Genomic DNA, 15,000 nt, shown 5'->3' with positions numbered 1-15,000 from the left:
TTCTTGCTGCTGCACATATACTGTACGCCTCGCAGATATGCCTCATATATGTGCACATATGCCTCCCAGACAGGGAAACCACATCCTGGAAACTAAAACACACACACATAGCAAACAAAGGTGGTATCTTTTATAACTAAGGTGTGATTGCTGATTGAAGAATTGTGCAAAGGAGTTTCACACAGAGACATTAGATATTCATAATTATGCAAGCAATAGCTGATAGCTGTGAGCAGATGTTTCAACAGAGTTTGGAGTCTTTGGAATTTGGAGCTACTATGCCAAATGTTTTGAAAAGAGTGTAAACAAGTGAGATGACTTCTGTGGGGTATACTACGAAGCACGTTAGACATATCTAGGCTATGTAGACATATCGAGGCTTGACAAAGCCTTGACTCAGGGGTATACGTTAAGTGATACTACGATTGCAGTTATGTGATATATTTGTCAAACTAGGCTTTCAGCTCAGATCTGTGCGCGTTCTCGGTGTTGGGATGACTTTGGCCAATCGTGTAACGTGGAGACGCACAAGACCGCCTCTATTTAAAAACAATTACTTCCGCATTCATGAGCGATAGCTTAATCTACACTGCGGTCTTTTTTTGTGTCTAATCTATAACATCAAATAAATCCATTGTCATCAGTTGTTGTGTGGTATGCACGTCCATAGTGGGATATTTGCACGCACAGCACTATTAAAGCGCATTCGAGATCCAAAATGTTAGTAGAGGCGGAGCTCTACCTGTAAGATATATGACAGAATCCTACACGTGAGATAACTTCGTTTTTAAGACAATTGATTGGTCGGTGTGCGGTAGATTACACGATTTGAGCTATAACTTAGCACATAACCTCCTCTCGACCAGGTTTGGTTGACAGCATGAGATACCATGGTGATATAGCAACACTAAAACAGATCCACTTTCGTGTCACAGCATAGCCTGGCTTTGAGCGCAACATACCTCGCTAACCCACTAATCGAGATTCGTAGTACACCCCACTGCTGTTCTAAACAGTTGAAGATGAAGATTATGTAAATCATTATGCCACCACTGTGCACAGCCCTAAAGTATCACACACAAGCCACACACACACATAGTTCTGTGAATCTGCAGTGTCTCTGTGACAGCAAGACTTGTGAATATGAAGGTGGAAACCAATGTATTATGTCTGCTGACATGCTCTCATGTGTGTGTGTTTGTGTGTGTGTGGGTGTGTCTGTATGTGTGCATGAGAGAGAGACAAGAGAGACGAGAGAGAATGGATGTGATTGGCAGTGGACAATGCGTAACATTAGGGTGATTAGGGTGATTAGCTCTCGTGTGTGAGTGGTCAGTCTGTAGGCTGACCTGAATCAGAGACTCAGTCAGCTTATCATGATTGCCTACTGCTGGCGGATGGCCAGGGGAAACCGTTACGGTAAAACACCTTGATGACCCAATGTCCTGAGATGGAGTCGGGGTACGAGGGCAACTTTGTGTTTTACGTGTGGATGTGTGTGTGAGAGTAGTATGTCTTAGTATGTGTTTGTGTGTGTGTGTGTGTGTGTGTGAGAGAGAGAGAGAGTATGTGTGTGTGTGTGTGTGTGTGTGTGTGTGTGTGTGTGTGTGTGTGTGTGTGTGTGTGTGTGTGTGTGTGTTTCTGTGTTTTGGTGTGTGTGTGTGTGTGTCTGAAATTGCGTACTTCTGCACTAACAATACCTAATTTGAGTGCACGAGGGTGTTTACACTGAAAATTCTAACGACACGAAGGGCGCTGCAAGGCCCCGGATGGTGCACTCATAACGGTCAAAAAGCTGAGTGTGGAACGCTGGACACTTTTCGCCAAGCAAAAGCAAGTTATAACATAAATGGTTCATGTCTTGACACAGTATGACCATGCCACTGTCGAATTGAGGATACCAATAAAGTTATATTTAAATGTTGCGTTCGTCATTTCCGTGAAGTGCACGGAGTTAGTGTTTGATATGAGGCAATACTATTCTGTTAAAATTTGTGCACTCCGCCAGTAAGCACACAGTGCACATAGGGTGCTACACGAAAGTGTACTGACGAAAGTACACCAATTGAGACAGAGCCTTGTGTGTCTGTTTTACGTGTGGATGTGTGTGTGTGTGTGTGTGTGTGTGTGTGTGTGTGTTGTTTGTGTATGTATGAGTGATGTTAGGGTGCTGATAATGAGTGAATTGGAGCATAGTTGAGAGGGTGGAGCACTAGCACAAATGGGACTGAGCTAGCACTAAGGAAGCTCAATTACCCAAACAAACTGTAGATCCTGTGTGTGTGTGTGTGTGTGAGTGTGTGTGTGTGTGTGTGTGTGTGTGTGTGTGCGTGCGTGCCTGTCCACACTGCATTCCGGTTTTCTCACCCTCGTTCGATGGGAAGCGCTGGGAAGGAGAGCAAAGAATTTCACGCAGCCCAAATCCCAGCGCCCATCTCCCCACCTCCCCACTGCGATCCAACCATCCGCTCTCCTCTCATGACAGGCCCTCCATATTCCCTCCATCTCTTTCCCTCCCTCTCTCCCCCTCTAGCTCGTTGACTCCCTCTCTCCCTCTTCCACTTCAGTTTCTCAACCTCTCTCTCTCTCTCTCTCTCTCTCTCTCCCTCTTTCTCTCCCCCTCCCTCTCTCCCCCTCTAGCTCATTCACTCCCCCTCTTCCACTTCAGTTTCTCAACCTCTCTCTCTCTCTCTCTCTCTCCCTCTCTCCCTCTCTCCCCTTCCTTGTACCCCCCAGTGCCCCATTAGCTGTGAGAAAAGCTCACGCTGGAAGTGCTGACTCCACACTGTAGATCCAGCACTAATCATATAAACTACTTGCTCGCCGCTGAGACCCCCATCTCCCCCTCCATCACTCACTCACTCACACACACACACACTAACGCACATACGCACACACACCCCCACACTCCCGCCGGCTCACGCTAGCCTGGGGCCCCGCGTCCACTCCGTCACGTTAGCCATACACAGTGGGGGATGGAACAAACACAAAGTCATAAAAATACCCTGTCATGGGGGAAAACGAGAGGAGTGCAATGCACTTCCAACGGCTGAGCTATGATAAAACTACTCATGTCAGACCTGTGGATTAGCACAACTCTTCAGTCAGGTAGATGAAGTGAAATTGCCTGTGTTGGTTTCAGTTACCAGTTTCAATTCCACTTCAATTCCATTCAGCCACATAACTTTCCCCAGTGTAGAGTTTAGGAAAGAGAAGGGTGGGAAAAGCCATGGCATACACAGTGCACTGCATACTGAGCCATGGCATACACAGTGCACTGCATACTGAGCCATGGCATACACAGTGCACTGCATACTGAGCCATGGCATGCACAGTGCACTGCATACTGGGGTGGGTAACCTGGCTTGAGAAAGTAAGGTTTCTTTTTCTCATTATATATGTAAGTAAGTATATAAGTATGGTCTCTGCATTTATCCCAATCCGTGAATTAGTGAAACACACTCAGCACACATTGAACACAGTGAGGTGAAGCACACACTAATCCCGGCGCAGTGAGCTGCCTGCAACAACAGCGGCACTCGGGGAGCAGTGAGGGGTTAGGTGCCTTGCTCAAGGGCACTTCAGCTGTGCCTACTGGTCAGGGTTCAAACCGGCAACCCTACGGCTACAAGTTCGAAGCGTTAACCAGTAGGCCACGGCTGCCCCTTAAAAGAACTTACTTCTTAAAAGAACTTACGTTCCCTTGGGATCAATGACAGTTTCTAAAAAATAAAAATAAAAATAAAAACTCCTACCACATACCGTATGTGTTCCAGTCAATCACTAAATAAGATGATTCCAATTAGCACAACTCAACTCAGGAGATCTGGATTAATACAATAATTAATACTAATAAAATACACGCAGTACATGGTATAACTTATACTTTCTGAAGACACACTACTTCTGTGTATAATGCAGTTGTGGTCAAAAATCTCCAGGCACACTCAGGTGTGAGAAAACACTGCAGGTTTATTCACGATACCGTTAGCAGTTCACTGGCAACAGCACGTTCCAGTAACACTACTCAAAGTTCTCTAGGGCGAGGCCCCATCTTATACATGTTAGATACATCGTGGTAATACAAATCACATGAGTACAATGGTCTTTTCCAAAACTCCCCATACATGCAGAAATACAACAATACATGTACACTTCTTGGACATAGCATGTGACCCATACGCCATACTCAAGACGTGTGGCTACTCCAAGTAAGTAAGATAATTGGTCAATACAATACATATACATCCTTCAGCATTTTCTTGCCATAGTCCATTTCCTGTCAGGATGTTCCTAATATTCCTAATATTACTGCCTCAGGCAGAATACCCTTAACTCGTGACAAAAGGGGGTCGCATGACCTTTATTAGAAAGTCATGACACGGAGAGAGCAAATGACAGACAAAGCAAAGTTGATGCCCAGTATTGAATGTATAGAAAAGCATACGCATAATGTATGAAAATGTATTGTTAATCACTTCTATGTAATAAGATTTGTTAGTAATCCAAAACTTCTACCACACAGTCATATGAAATAATACAATGGAATGCCTCAGAATTTGCCAATGTTTCAGTGCCTATGCTATGATGATATAATGATACTTCTAATGTGGAGGTTTTAAGTGATAGAACTGAGTACTGACAGTCACACATGGTGTACGTTAGGTTGTGCATGCATTGAAGATGACTGCACATGGTGACACACACACACACACACACACGCACACACACACACACACACACACACACACGCACACACACACACAAACACACACACACACACACACACACACATACACGCACACACAAACACACACACACACACACACACACACACACACACACACACACACACACAAAACACACACACACACGAACCAAAGCCATATCCCACATTTTCTCTGACTATGCAGGGCTTAAAAATATTATGTCGGAAAATTTGAGTTAGGGTTGGGCAGCACAGGGTGGTGTCCAGTACTTTTCCTGTTAATACTTGGCTCCATAAATTGGAAACTCACTGGAAACTGAGCTTATAGCCACACACATGTTAACTTCTCAAATACTCTCTCCCTCTCTGGTATTCTGAAGAGTGTAGCCTACTGCTAGACACAGTAACATTTTAGTGCTTGTGCAAAGAGTTTGTGGTAATGTATGTATTACGCTTAGTGTATAGAGTCCTAGAGTATTACTCAGACACTCCTACTCTCTGCTAAGTCAGCTGTATGCAGACCTCTTCTCATAACCCTTATTCGTCATGCATGCTTGTTTGTGCTTGAAAGTGTTGAGTACGCATGCCAAATATTCCTTTGATTTCAAATCCACTGATTTATGGGAATCAATCAATGTGCTTCTCTACAATCCAAGGTCTTCCACTTTTTTTGTCACAGTGTTCCATCGTAACTCGTAAGCACTGGAACCTGTACAACTTTTGGGGGGGATGTTTGCACACGCTCCAAATACCAGCAACCTCAAAGGAGTTGCATTACCATTTACGGTATACTCCCAATGGCCACAATGGAAGCACAGGCTGACCTGCCTCTAGTTCCAGGCAGAAAGGCATGGGTGACACGCTACACACACAGAACTGGAAACGTGGCTGAGCCAGGCAGCACATTAGCAGACTAGAGACACTGCTGTGTGGGAAATGTGTATGTACCTACATAGAGAACGTGCTTGCACTCATTGTTAGCACATTGCGGCTAAGCTTACAGCCTAAGAATGACGGTTTGTAATTTAATACAACTGATGATGTAGTGATGGCTGGCCCGCTTTGGCCATGCTGAAATGAAAAAAAAACTCAATCACTCAGCACGGAGGCCGTCACCATACAAGGACACAAGGTCACAGAGGGAAGGGAAGGGAAACTAACGCTTTACTGTTCATAATACAGATGTGACATGAAATAGGAAGTGCATGACATGAAACAGGAAATAGATATTTGTGGGATGGTGAATGGGAACTTTCAACTTTCAAGCCTGTGAAGTCAAAAAAAATCACCACTAAAGAAGTTGCTTTGTTTCGTTAGAAATCGTAAATGGTGGCTGACGTAGCACAACCAGCACCAAACTCTGCAGTTACAGAGAAACTATGCAGTTTTGGCAATTTCTTTGCTGTTTTCTCACTTTTTGCTTGCAGGTTTCTCTGCAGAGCTGTTCAGTTAAGGTAAATTAAGCTAAAAACAAACTGCTTAGTTCCCCTTTAACCTGCAGCCTCGTATGTGCCTCTTCATGGTAGGAATGAAAGCTGCTCCTGACTTACCCTCCAGGATGACCTCCTTGCCTGTCTTCTTCAGGGCCTGCACAGCTTCATCATGAGTGGCCTCCCTCAGGTCGTTCCCATTCACAGACAAGATGGCGTCCCCGACGTACAAAGCCTCCGTCTGGTCTGCGGCTAGGCCTTTGAAGATTTTCGATATGAGGATGGGCATTTTGTTCTCCTTCCCGCCTGTGCAAAAAGAACAATTCCAGTTATATGGAAAAAAAAATGAATGTGGGATGGCAACAACAGTGTATGATTGACATCCAACCAGTAAAGGAGCTGTAGAAGCACTTAAAGCACCAAATATGGTATCCAATTTACAACTGTCACAAACATTAGACCGTTAAGTACAATTATTCAAGAGCTCTATCAAGGATGCACGTCTTAGTAAGTGGTTTAGATTCACCCCTGTTCATAACCCCTGAGGATCTGCTCCCTATATGAGTGATTTGAGATCACAAATCCCTTATCCCTTACTTCTATAGTCTGAGACTGATGTCAGGAGGGCCAAACTGTGACCACCCTTGTCCCTTGACCTTGATTAAAGTCAACTGTCTTTTGTGTGTCCTTTTGAAGAAATCTCACTTTGTTCTTGCAAACAGCTCACACATATGGTATAATAGTGTTCCTTTATTGCTTGTCACAATCTAAGCAATCTCAAACACATTTAATGATGGTCTAATCTGGACATGAGTCATCAGTCCAGTAGTCTGGCAGGTTTTTCATTACCATGAACATTTGGACATTTTGAAGTAGTGTGATGTGATATATTTACCGGTAATATTTCTTTGCATTTCCAGTATCTAGGCTAGACTACTGAGCCCATCAAGGACAGATGCCTGATACATTGTTATACATCATCAGACCTGGGTATGGCTAGAAATGCTCTTTCTGAACATGCCAGGAGCCCAATACAAGAGCATGGTAGCATCTCTTTTGACAAGTTCTGCGCATACTGTTTTAGAAACACTCTCTTTCAGTCAGGTTACACTGACTAATTTAACATAACATTAGTGGTTGAAATTTGAAGCCTTTCTATTTCAGGACAAAAAACAAACAAATAAATAAATAAATTGGTTGTTTCATTTCCTTTCTCAAAGGCAGCCTCTGAGAGGCGTGATTGTGAAATCTGACTGCAAAACTCTTTCTTAAAAACGGCAGTTCCTTTTATGCTGCATTTGAAGGCAGTGACACCTACGGTGAAGACAGTGACACTCAGGGTATGTGCTGTTAATTACTTTTGTATAATTTCCAATCAGTGCTAATTCTGCAATAATGCATGACTTCATAATCCTAGTGTGGTACTGAACTAAGACATCTGATCAGCATACTAGTAGGCAATTGTGAGCAATATAGAGATTGACCAACCTTCAGACAAACCTTCTATAGAGTATGAAACATTATATAGGAACATGAGAAACTGTGGGTAAGAATATTGAAGATTACATTCTGACAAGTTATGACATCAGAAATTGATTCCTGCATTATGTTCAACTTAATTTGACATACAAAATAATTTTGCATTTAAGAATAATTCTTGAATTCATTCACTGTTTTTACATTTTTTCAGGTTATGACAATCCTCTGAAATCGGGAGCAAATTAGGCTACTGAAGTGTCAAAATGAGGAGAAGACATATGGCTGCTATAAACATGTTGCTACTTCAGCTCTTTCTTAATTGCCTTCTCAGTATGCTCTCAGAACAGTTCTCTCTCAGGAACTGCATTCTGTATACATATCTCAATGGCACAGACCATCTGAACGTGTCATGCAGTCTTATGGAATTAACAAAGGTCCCATCACCAATACCCATCCATTCAGAGGCACTGGATATTTCTTACAATAGAATCTCAAACGTAACGGTGGGAGATTTCAGAAATCTCTCAAACTTGAGAAATATTAACATGTCAAAAAACGAAATATCAATGATAGAGGATGGCGCTTTCAAGGACCTCATTGACCTGGAAAGGCTCAGCTTGGATACCAACAAGTTGACAAATGTGACCAGAGGCTGGCTACAGGGACTATTTAGCCTCTCAGTGCTACGGCTAGATGACAATCAAATTGAGTACATTGAGTACTCTGCTTTTGTTTCCCTTTTAAATTTGACAAGTGTACATCTGAGAAGAAATCAACTCAGACACCTTGAGCAAGTCAAGTCCATATTTCACTTGCCGAATTTATTGGAGTTATTCATTGGACAAAACAAGTTCTGGGGTTTTGTGTCTCATAACCTGTCGACAACACCTTTGCAAATACAGAGGCTTGATTTATCTTCAAATCCATTAAAGATATTTCAGATTACAAACAACATCCTTCCAAACCTCAATTACCTCAACCTCATCAATTGTGGTCGGCGCAAGAGTCCTTTCCAATGGATAGTTCAGAACCAAAGTTTTTTGAACTCCACAGAGACACTCAATGTGGGTGGACCTGAAACATCTGAGGGGATGATAAAAATCATACAATCTTTCAATTCCTCCCTAAAGACACTCCAAATTAATCCCTTTAGCACACAACACTTTGAACAATTTTTACAAAAGATCTGCATTCATGTGCAAAAATCGCTATCTTTAAAACACATTAAGGTCCCCTCATTAAGTGACCACTTGTTTAAATCATGCCACCAATTGCAGGAAATACAATTTGCCCACAATAACATAGCTAACATCTCTTCATTCGCATTTGAAGGTCTAAATCAACTGCAAGTTCTACACGTGCAGGATAATCTAATTACTGTATTGAACAATATTACAAATGTTCTACCTAATTTGAAACTACTTGATATGTCGTATAACAGGATAAGCCATCTGGCCTGTTTTGACTTCAGCAATATAACTCGGTTATACCTTTACCACAACTATATCATAGAGATAAAACCTTGCACTTTCAATAAACTTACCAAATTGGAAGTGTTATTACTGGCTTCAAATAAACTTTTAAGCCTTGAAAACATTTTTAACAACAATCTACCAAACTTGAAAGTGCTGGATTTACAAGGAAATAAGATAAGTCGCCTCACCCAAGGGGTTTTCAAAGGGCTACATTCTCTTAAAGACTTGATTCTTACTGATAATCAGATTTATAGTATTGCTACAAATGCTTTCACAGGATTGAAAAGTTTAAAAAGTCTTTTCTTGACATTAAACAAGATATCAAAAAAAACACTGGAACATCAAGGCTTGTTTCTTGGTATGCCAAACCTAGAAGTCTTGGATTTGGCTAGCAATGTAATATCATTTAGTAGCAAGAAACTTATATACCCACCATTCACAACATTAAAGTCACTAAAAACACTGTATATGAATAGTCAGAGCATTCAAAACCTGCCTTCAAATCTGCTACAAGGCCTGAATTTATTATCTCATATTTATGGAGAAAATCTCAACCTTCAACGTGTGCATCCTGACACTTTCAATCACACTCCCAACCTTACGTTCCTGGACCTCAGCAAGAACAAGTTCTCAAACGAAAATTCTTTATCTCCAAAGATGTTTCATCCAATCCCTGGATTATCTGAACTCTATATAACACAAAACCATCTTCCGTCATTAGACTTTCTACTTGGTGCAAACCTGTCTCAGCTCACAGTTCTTAAAGCCTCTGATAATCAGCTACAGGGAATTAACCAGACTTTAGCCAAGTCTCTTCCTCAACTGACCTACCTTGACCTACAAAAAAATCCATTTGTTTGTGACTGTAGCAATGCATGGTTCTTGGATTGGGCCAAAAATGACAACTACACTCAAGTGGTATACTTGAATAAGTACAAATGTAGCTATCCATCAGGCCTGAAGGGCCAACCTCTGGAACAGTTCAACGTAGACTCCTGCAACGAGACCTTTGAATTCATTTACTTCCTCAGCAGCTTCTCCCTGGTGACTCTAACAATGTTGGTCTCCTTCTTTTACAACTTTTTGCGATGGCAGCTGGTCTACGCCTACTACCTTTTCTTAGCTTTCCTCTACGACAGCAAGAAACGGCAGAGGCAGCACCAGCAAGGCTTCCAGTATGACGCCTTTGTGTCCTACAACTCCCAGGATGAGTTATGGGTCCTCAGAGAACTGCTACCCAATCTGGAGGCCGACCAAGGATGGAGGCTGTGTCTCCACCACCGAGACTTTGAGCCAGGCAAGCCGATCATCGACAACATCGTGGACGGCATATACAGCAGCCGCAAGACCATCTGCGTGATCACACGCAGCTACCTGAGGAGCGAGTGGTGCTCCAGGGAGATTCAGGTGGCCAGCTTCCGGCTGTTCGACGAGCAAAACGATGTGCTGATCCTGATCTTCCTGGAGGATATCCCGGCCACCCAGCTATCTCCGTATCACAGGATGCGCAAACTGGTGAAGAAGCGCACCTATCTCACCTGGCCCAAGCCTGGCAAGGACACCAGCGTCTTCTGGCAGAAACTACAAATGGCTATGAACACCAACAAAGGTGAAAACCCTATTCTCTTGGGACAGGAGAATTAGATTCCCTTGCCTCGCCTTCCATGCCCATGTGCCAACTGCAAGACCGAAATGCCATGAAATCTATATTGAAATGTTTATTGTATAATTAAATGCAATCTGTATTGTTTAAGGTGATTTTGTTGATTTAGAAATACATGGTCATATGTTTTGATAGCTAACTTCCAATTATTAACAAAATAAAATAACAAAATAACATTAATTAACAAAATTGCCAATTATATTATCATTCTGTTTTTTACAAATCTGTTTGACTGACACGTACTGAAAAGTAAATTGATACACCTGCTATCTGAGGTTTTTTTTTGTGGAGTTTTATATTTGACCTACAGTATATGGAAATGAATATTGATGCCAACATTTGTGTAAGGTGTACCCATAATTGTCTCCTTATTTGGGTAAACATACATTACTACTAAGATAGAATATCATCAGTTATATCAGTTATATTCATTTAAAATCAAGGTGACGTATCCCACAAACACAAAATAAAGCATCTTGTAGTTAAATATTGGAATACATCCAGCCTGAGAGAAGAGATTCCCATATGTAACTCTTTAAGACAGACTTCAACAAGCTGATAAATTCACTCTCTTCCACGTGAGGCTCTTGGCGGGATATACTGTCAATAATGGCAAGAGATTGGGTGTCTCCCGAAAGAGAAATGTCTGGACGAGCCGATTACATCACATTAATTCCAAATCCGTCTCTGAACAACTGGTCTGCTGCTGGTGATTCATGAAAGAGACTGGCATTTGAATTCATGCTGTGCCTTTCCAATCCTGAGCTGTGCTGCCACAATAAAACCTGAAGGTGCGACACTGAATGTCATGTGCATTTCAATCACTACGTCAGTGGCTTGTGGTACACACACACACACACACACACACACACACACACACACACACACACACACACACACACACACACACACACACACACACACAGCCCCCTGCTCAGAGCCAAGGGGATGTGCAACTCTTCCTGAACTCTTCCTAATGGTAGCAGCCAGCATGCCAGCATACACAAAGGATGTAAAACATATCTAAAGGTTTTAAATCAAGGCCGAAGATTGAACATGAAAGGTCATCCTCATGTGACCTTTATTGGCCTTATCAAGATGAAGTAGTTGATTCTCTTGGATGCCCGACCTAGAGTCACAGATGCTTTTTTAGTTCTGAATTTGGTAATTCAGCTGTTTTTGTGAGTGACTTACAAGGACATAAATAAATATTACATTAACAATAAGAATTAACTGTTTAAAGGTAAAGTCATATGGCCTAATTCAAAAATACATAGACATAATAATAATAATCACTACAAACATATACCATATAGCTCAGATAATGTAGAGAGGAAAAATGTCAATGTTCACTGTGTCAAAGGCTGCAGATAAGTCAAGTTAAAATTAAAACGGATGACTAAGCAGAGGCTTTAGCTACTTTCAATGCTTCAGTCACAGATCAAATGGCATCTGAAACTTGCCTTAACACCACTATCTCACGAACCTTTGACAAGAAGGGAAGAAGAGAGACAGGTCTACAGTTCTTCTCATCAGCTGAATAGAGTGCACTTCTCTTGAGCAAAGGTGCAACTCTTACTTGTTTGGAAAAGAAGTACTCCAGAACTGTGAGTGATGAATCATTAAGCTACATACTGTGAACTCACACCACTGAAGACTCTATGCATAGTTTATGTTTTAGAAAACATGATTAAGCCATGGCACTGTGATGGACTGTAACTGCATCTCTGCTTCATATAGCTCCAATCTGTCCTGAGAGGTCCAGATGAACACACTGTACGTAAATCTTCTTTAATGCTGCATGGCTCCAGGTGGTATGCAGTTGAAAGAGGCCAAGCCAACATTATTCCATCAAGCCCAACAATAGTTTTCATTGGAAATGACAGCTTTTCATTAGACCCGAAAGCCTCCAAAAGTATTAAATGAACATCTGGTGACTCAAAGAGGCTTGAAAAGGTTACCTTGAGCATTTGACAAGAAACATTGCAGTGTGACGCTGTTTGGCAGACAGGAGCAATCGAGGATGTATGCTTACTCCCTTTTTTACTGTTCAACATACGCATCTACAGTATGTTTTCAGGAATAAGGTAAATCCGCCTCATTTCCGAGACTTCCAAGACAACTTACGGTGCTGCTGCTGAGATCTTACAGTGAGCTAATTATGCATAAGCTCCTTTGTGCAGGCATTGGTCTGCACACAGCCGACCCCTGACCTTTCAAGAGGCAACACACAAGAGACAGCGTCAGTAATCTCCCTAGATATCAGTCTACATAGTATGACCTCACAAATGAGAGCTCCATCAATCAAGGCTCTCCTTAAATGTCCTCTGATGTACACTGGACAGCCACACAAAGTCAGAGACACCACCATAATATTAAGTTAGCATAATATTTTCTGCAACAAAGTTTGCAGCATATTCGACAGCTGCCCTGAACACAATAGCAAAGATGATGGGGATTATTTGTGTTGCCTCAAATTTCAACTCAGATTTACACATTGAGATGTGGCTACCACCACCCATGTGCACAGATGATACCATTAATATGTGACTTACAACAGAACTAGTCCAACCTTTCCCAGCCAGAATAATCCTGTAGTGTGGAGGCTGCTTGTCAGCCAGCTGGACAAACATACTGGCATCTCTGCACTATGCTTAACCCTTAAAGGAGTACCGTCACACCGGTGTGATGGGAATGTTGAGAAATGAACATTCTAAAGAATATCTGGGTTCATTAAATTCAACATAGAATTTTAGAACCTTCAATTGTTGCGGAACTTAGAATGTTCAAAAACCTACACCTTTAAGGGTTAACCTTTGAGATAAGGACAAATTAACTAGTCAAGGCTGAATAAGTGGATGGAGGTTAAACAGAATACTTCAGCTGGCTGTCAATATCATATTTAATAGACATACTGTATTTAATTTGCTCCGTTGTCAAAAAAATACTGCACTATTCTTGACCTTTTGATAAGGAAAAATAATGTCCTCAATGACCTATACATAGATGGAAGTTAATTGAAATGCTTAAATTGGCTGTCATCAGTATGGTGTTTATGTTGTTACTTTGTCAAAAAAGAAATAATCTTATTTCATTGTTCATATCACAGATTTATTGTTTTGTTTACCACAAAACAAATGTCAGAAATGGGTTTGTGTGGAAATAGGTAGTGGAGCACTGTATATGATGGAAAAGATTTCCCTTTTACCACCAGCCTGTCTATGCGATCTCAGTATGGTACTGCTGCACATAAATATTATGTCTGTCACAGCTATCAGCTGCACTTGTAGAGAGGCAAGGGTAGACGAAAACACTGTAGCAAATGTAGCCATGCAACTGCACTTTGGACTCAACACAAGGTCATATTCACCACTCACAAATTGTTCCAATATCACCGCACCACCATCTCTCTCTCTCTCTCTTTCTCTCTCTCTCTCTCTCGCACTCTTTCTCTCGCTCTCTCTTGCTGTCTCCCCACATGCAAGGGGTGGGCTCCCCTAAAATAAACATCACCAGTCTCGCTTCTCTCCACTCCCCTATTTGACAGCTCTCCTCTGAGGCCAATGACTATGCCAGGCAGGGTAGTTTTCTGGTCAGCTGTTGGTGTGGTGGTGTCAACTACACCCCCCCCCCCCCCCCCCCAACCACCCCCCACCCTCCTGCCACCCCTGTGACGCCTCACCCAGCAGCTAGCGACTCTCCCTGCGAGACTTTGCTACCACCCACACTGTTGATTTAAGCTCTCCTGTTTCACGTAGGGACACAGCTGTCTTTTAACTGCAGCGAGCGGTGTCACCGCTAGGCCCCCGTCTACACGCGACTTCAGCTCACTCCAGGCCCCCTGGTCTGGGCTCCTCTGGTCAAACTCCCTCGCTTCTCACTCCTCACTCACTCATTTCTCATGATAACATGAGGCGAGACCCAAAGAGATCTCACATTGGGGTGTGCTTGTCATAAAACTACACGTCCCAAACACTGCTGTGTCTAGGGGTGTCTTGACAGTGGACATGGTGAAAAGGTTCTGCATGTTCAACCTCACTGAGATGGCTGACATTAAATTACAGTAATCGAGTGAACACTTTGAGGCAAACAATAAGGGGCTTAATTGGAAATGTACAATCATATTCTCAAAATAGACACAGCAAGATTTTATTGCTATTTTATCTGGATAAATGTCACCAGAGGACACATACACTCAGAGCAGACAGACAGCCTGGCACACACACACACACACACACACACACA

At 42.3% G+C, this 15,000-nt stretch overlaps 2 protein-coding genes across 5 annotated transcripts in view; one reads left to right on the top strand and one right to left on the bottom strand.

The window, feature by feature from the left end:
• Window positions 1–15,000, bottom strand: part of snta1 (syntrophin, alpha 1) — a 30,784-nt gene that overhangs the window by 14,587 nt on the left and 1,197 nt on the right. Inside the window, exon 2 of the mRNA XM_042089561.1 lies at window positions 6,259–6,444. Coding sequence (XP_041945495.1) covers window positions 6,259–6,444 — 186 coding nt within the window. The remainder of the gene's footprint in view (window positions 1–6,258; window positions 6,445–15,000) is intronic.
• On the top strand, window positions 7,396–11,029 carry tlr22 (toll-like receptor 22). 4 transcript variants are annotated; one of them, XR_006031262.1, is made up of 3 exons: window positions 7,402–7,478; window positions 7,829–7,912; window positions 10,188–10,255. XR_006031262.1 is itself a non-coding variant. In XM_042089560.1 (2 exons), the coding sequence occupies exons 1-2, from the start codon at window positions 7,428–7,430 to the stop codon at window positions 10,734–10,736; spliced, it is 600 nt and encodes a 199-aa protein (XP_041945494.1). In that variant the 5' UTR covers window positions 7,396–7,427; the 3' UTR covers window positions 10,737–11,029. The 4 variants fall into 4 exon arrangements, 3 of the variants coding, with proteins under 3 accessions (XP_041945494.1, XP_041945492.1, XP_041945493.1); XM_042089560.1 differs by lacking the exon at window positions 7,829–7,912 and having other exon boundaries at window positions 7,396–7,478; window positions 10,188–11,029; XM_042089558.1 differs by having other exon boundaries at window positions 7,400–7,478; window positions 7,829–11,029.

This window comes from Alosa sapidissima, chromosome 4 (assembly GCF_018492685.1).
Source record: "Alosa sapidissima isolate fAloSap1 chromosome 4, fAloSap1.pri, whole genome shotgun sequence".
In the NCBI taxonomy this organism is placed as follows: Eukaryota; Metazoa; Chordata; class Actinopteri; order Clupeiformes; family Clupeidae; genus Alosa; species Alosa sapidissima.
This window is presented reverse-complemented; position numbering and strand designations above follow the sequence as displayed.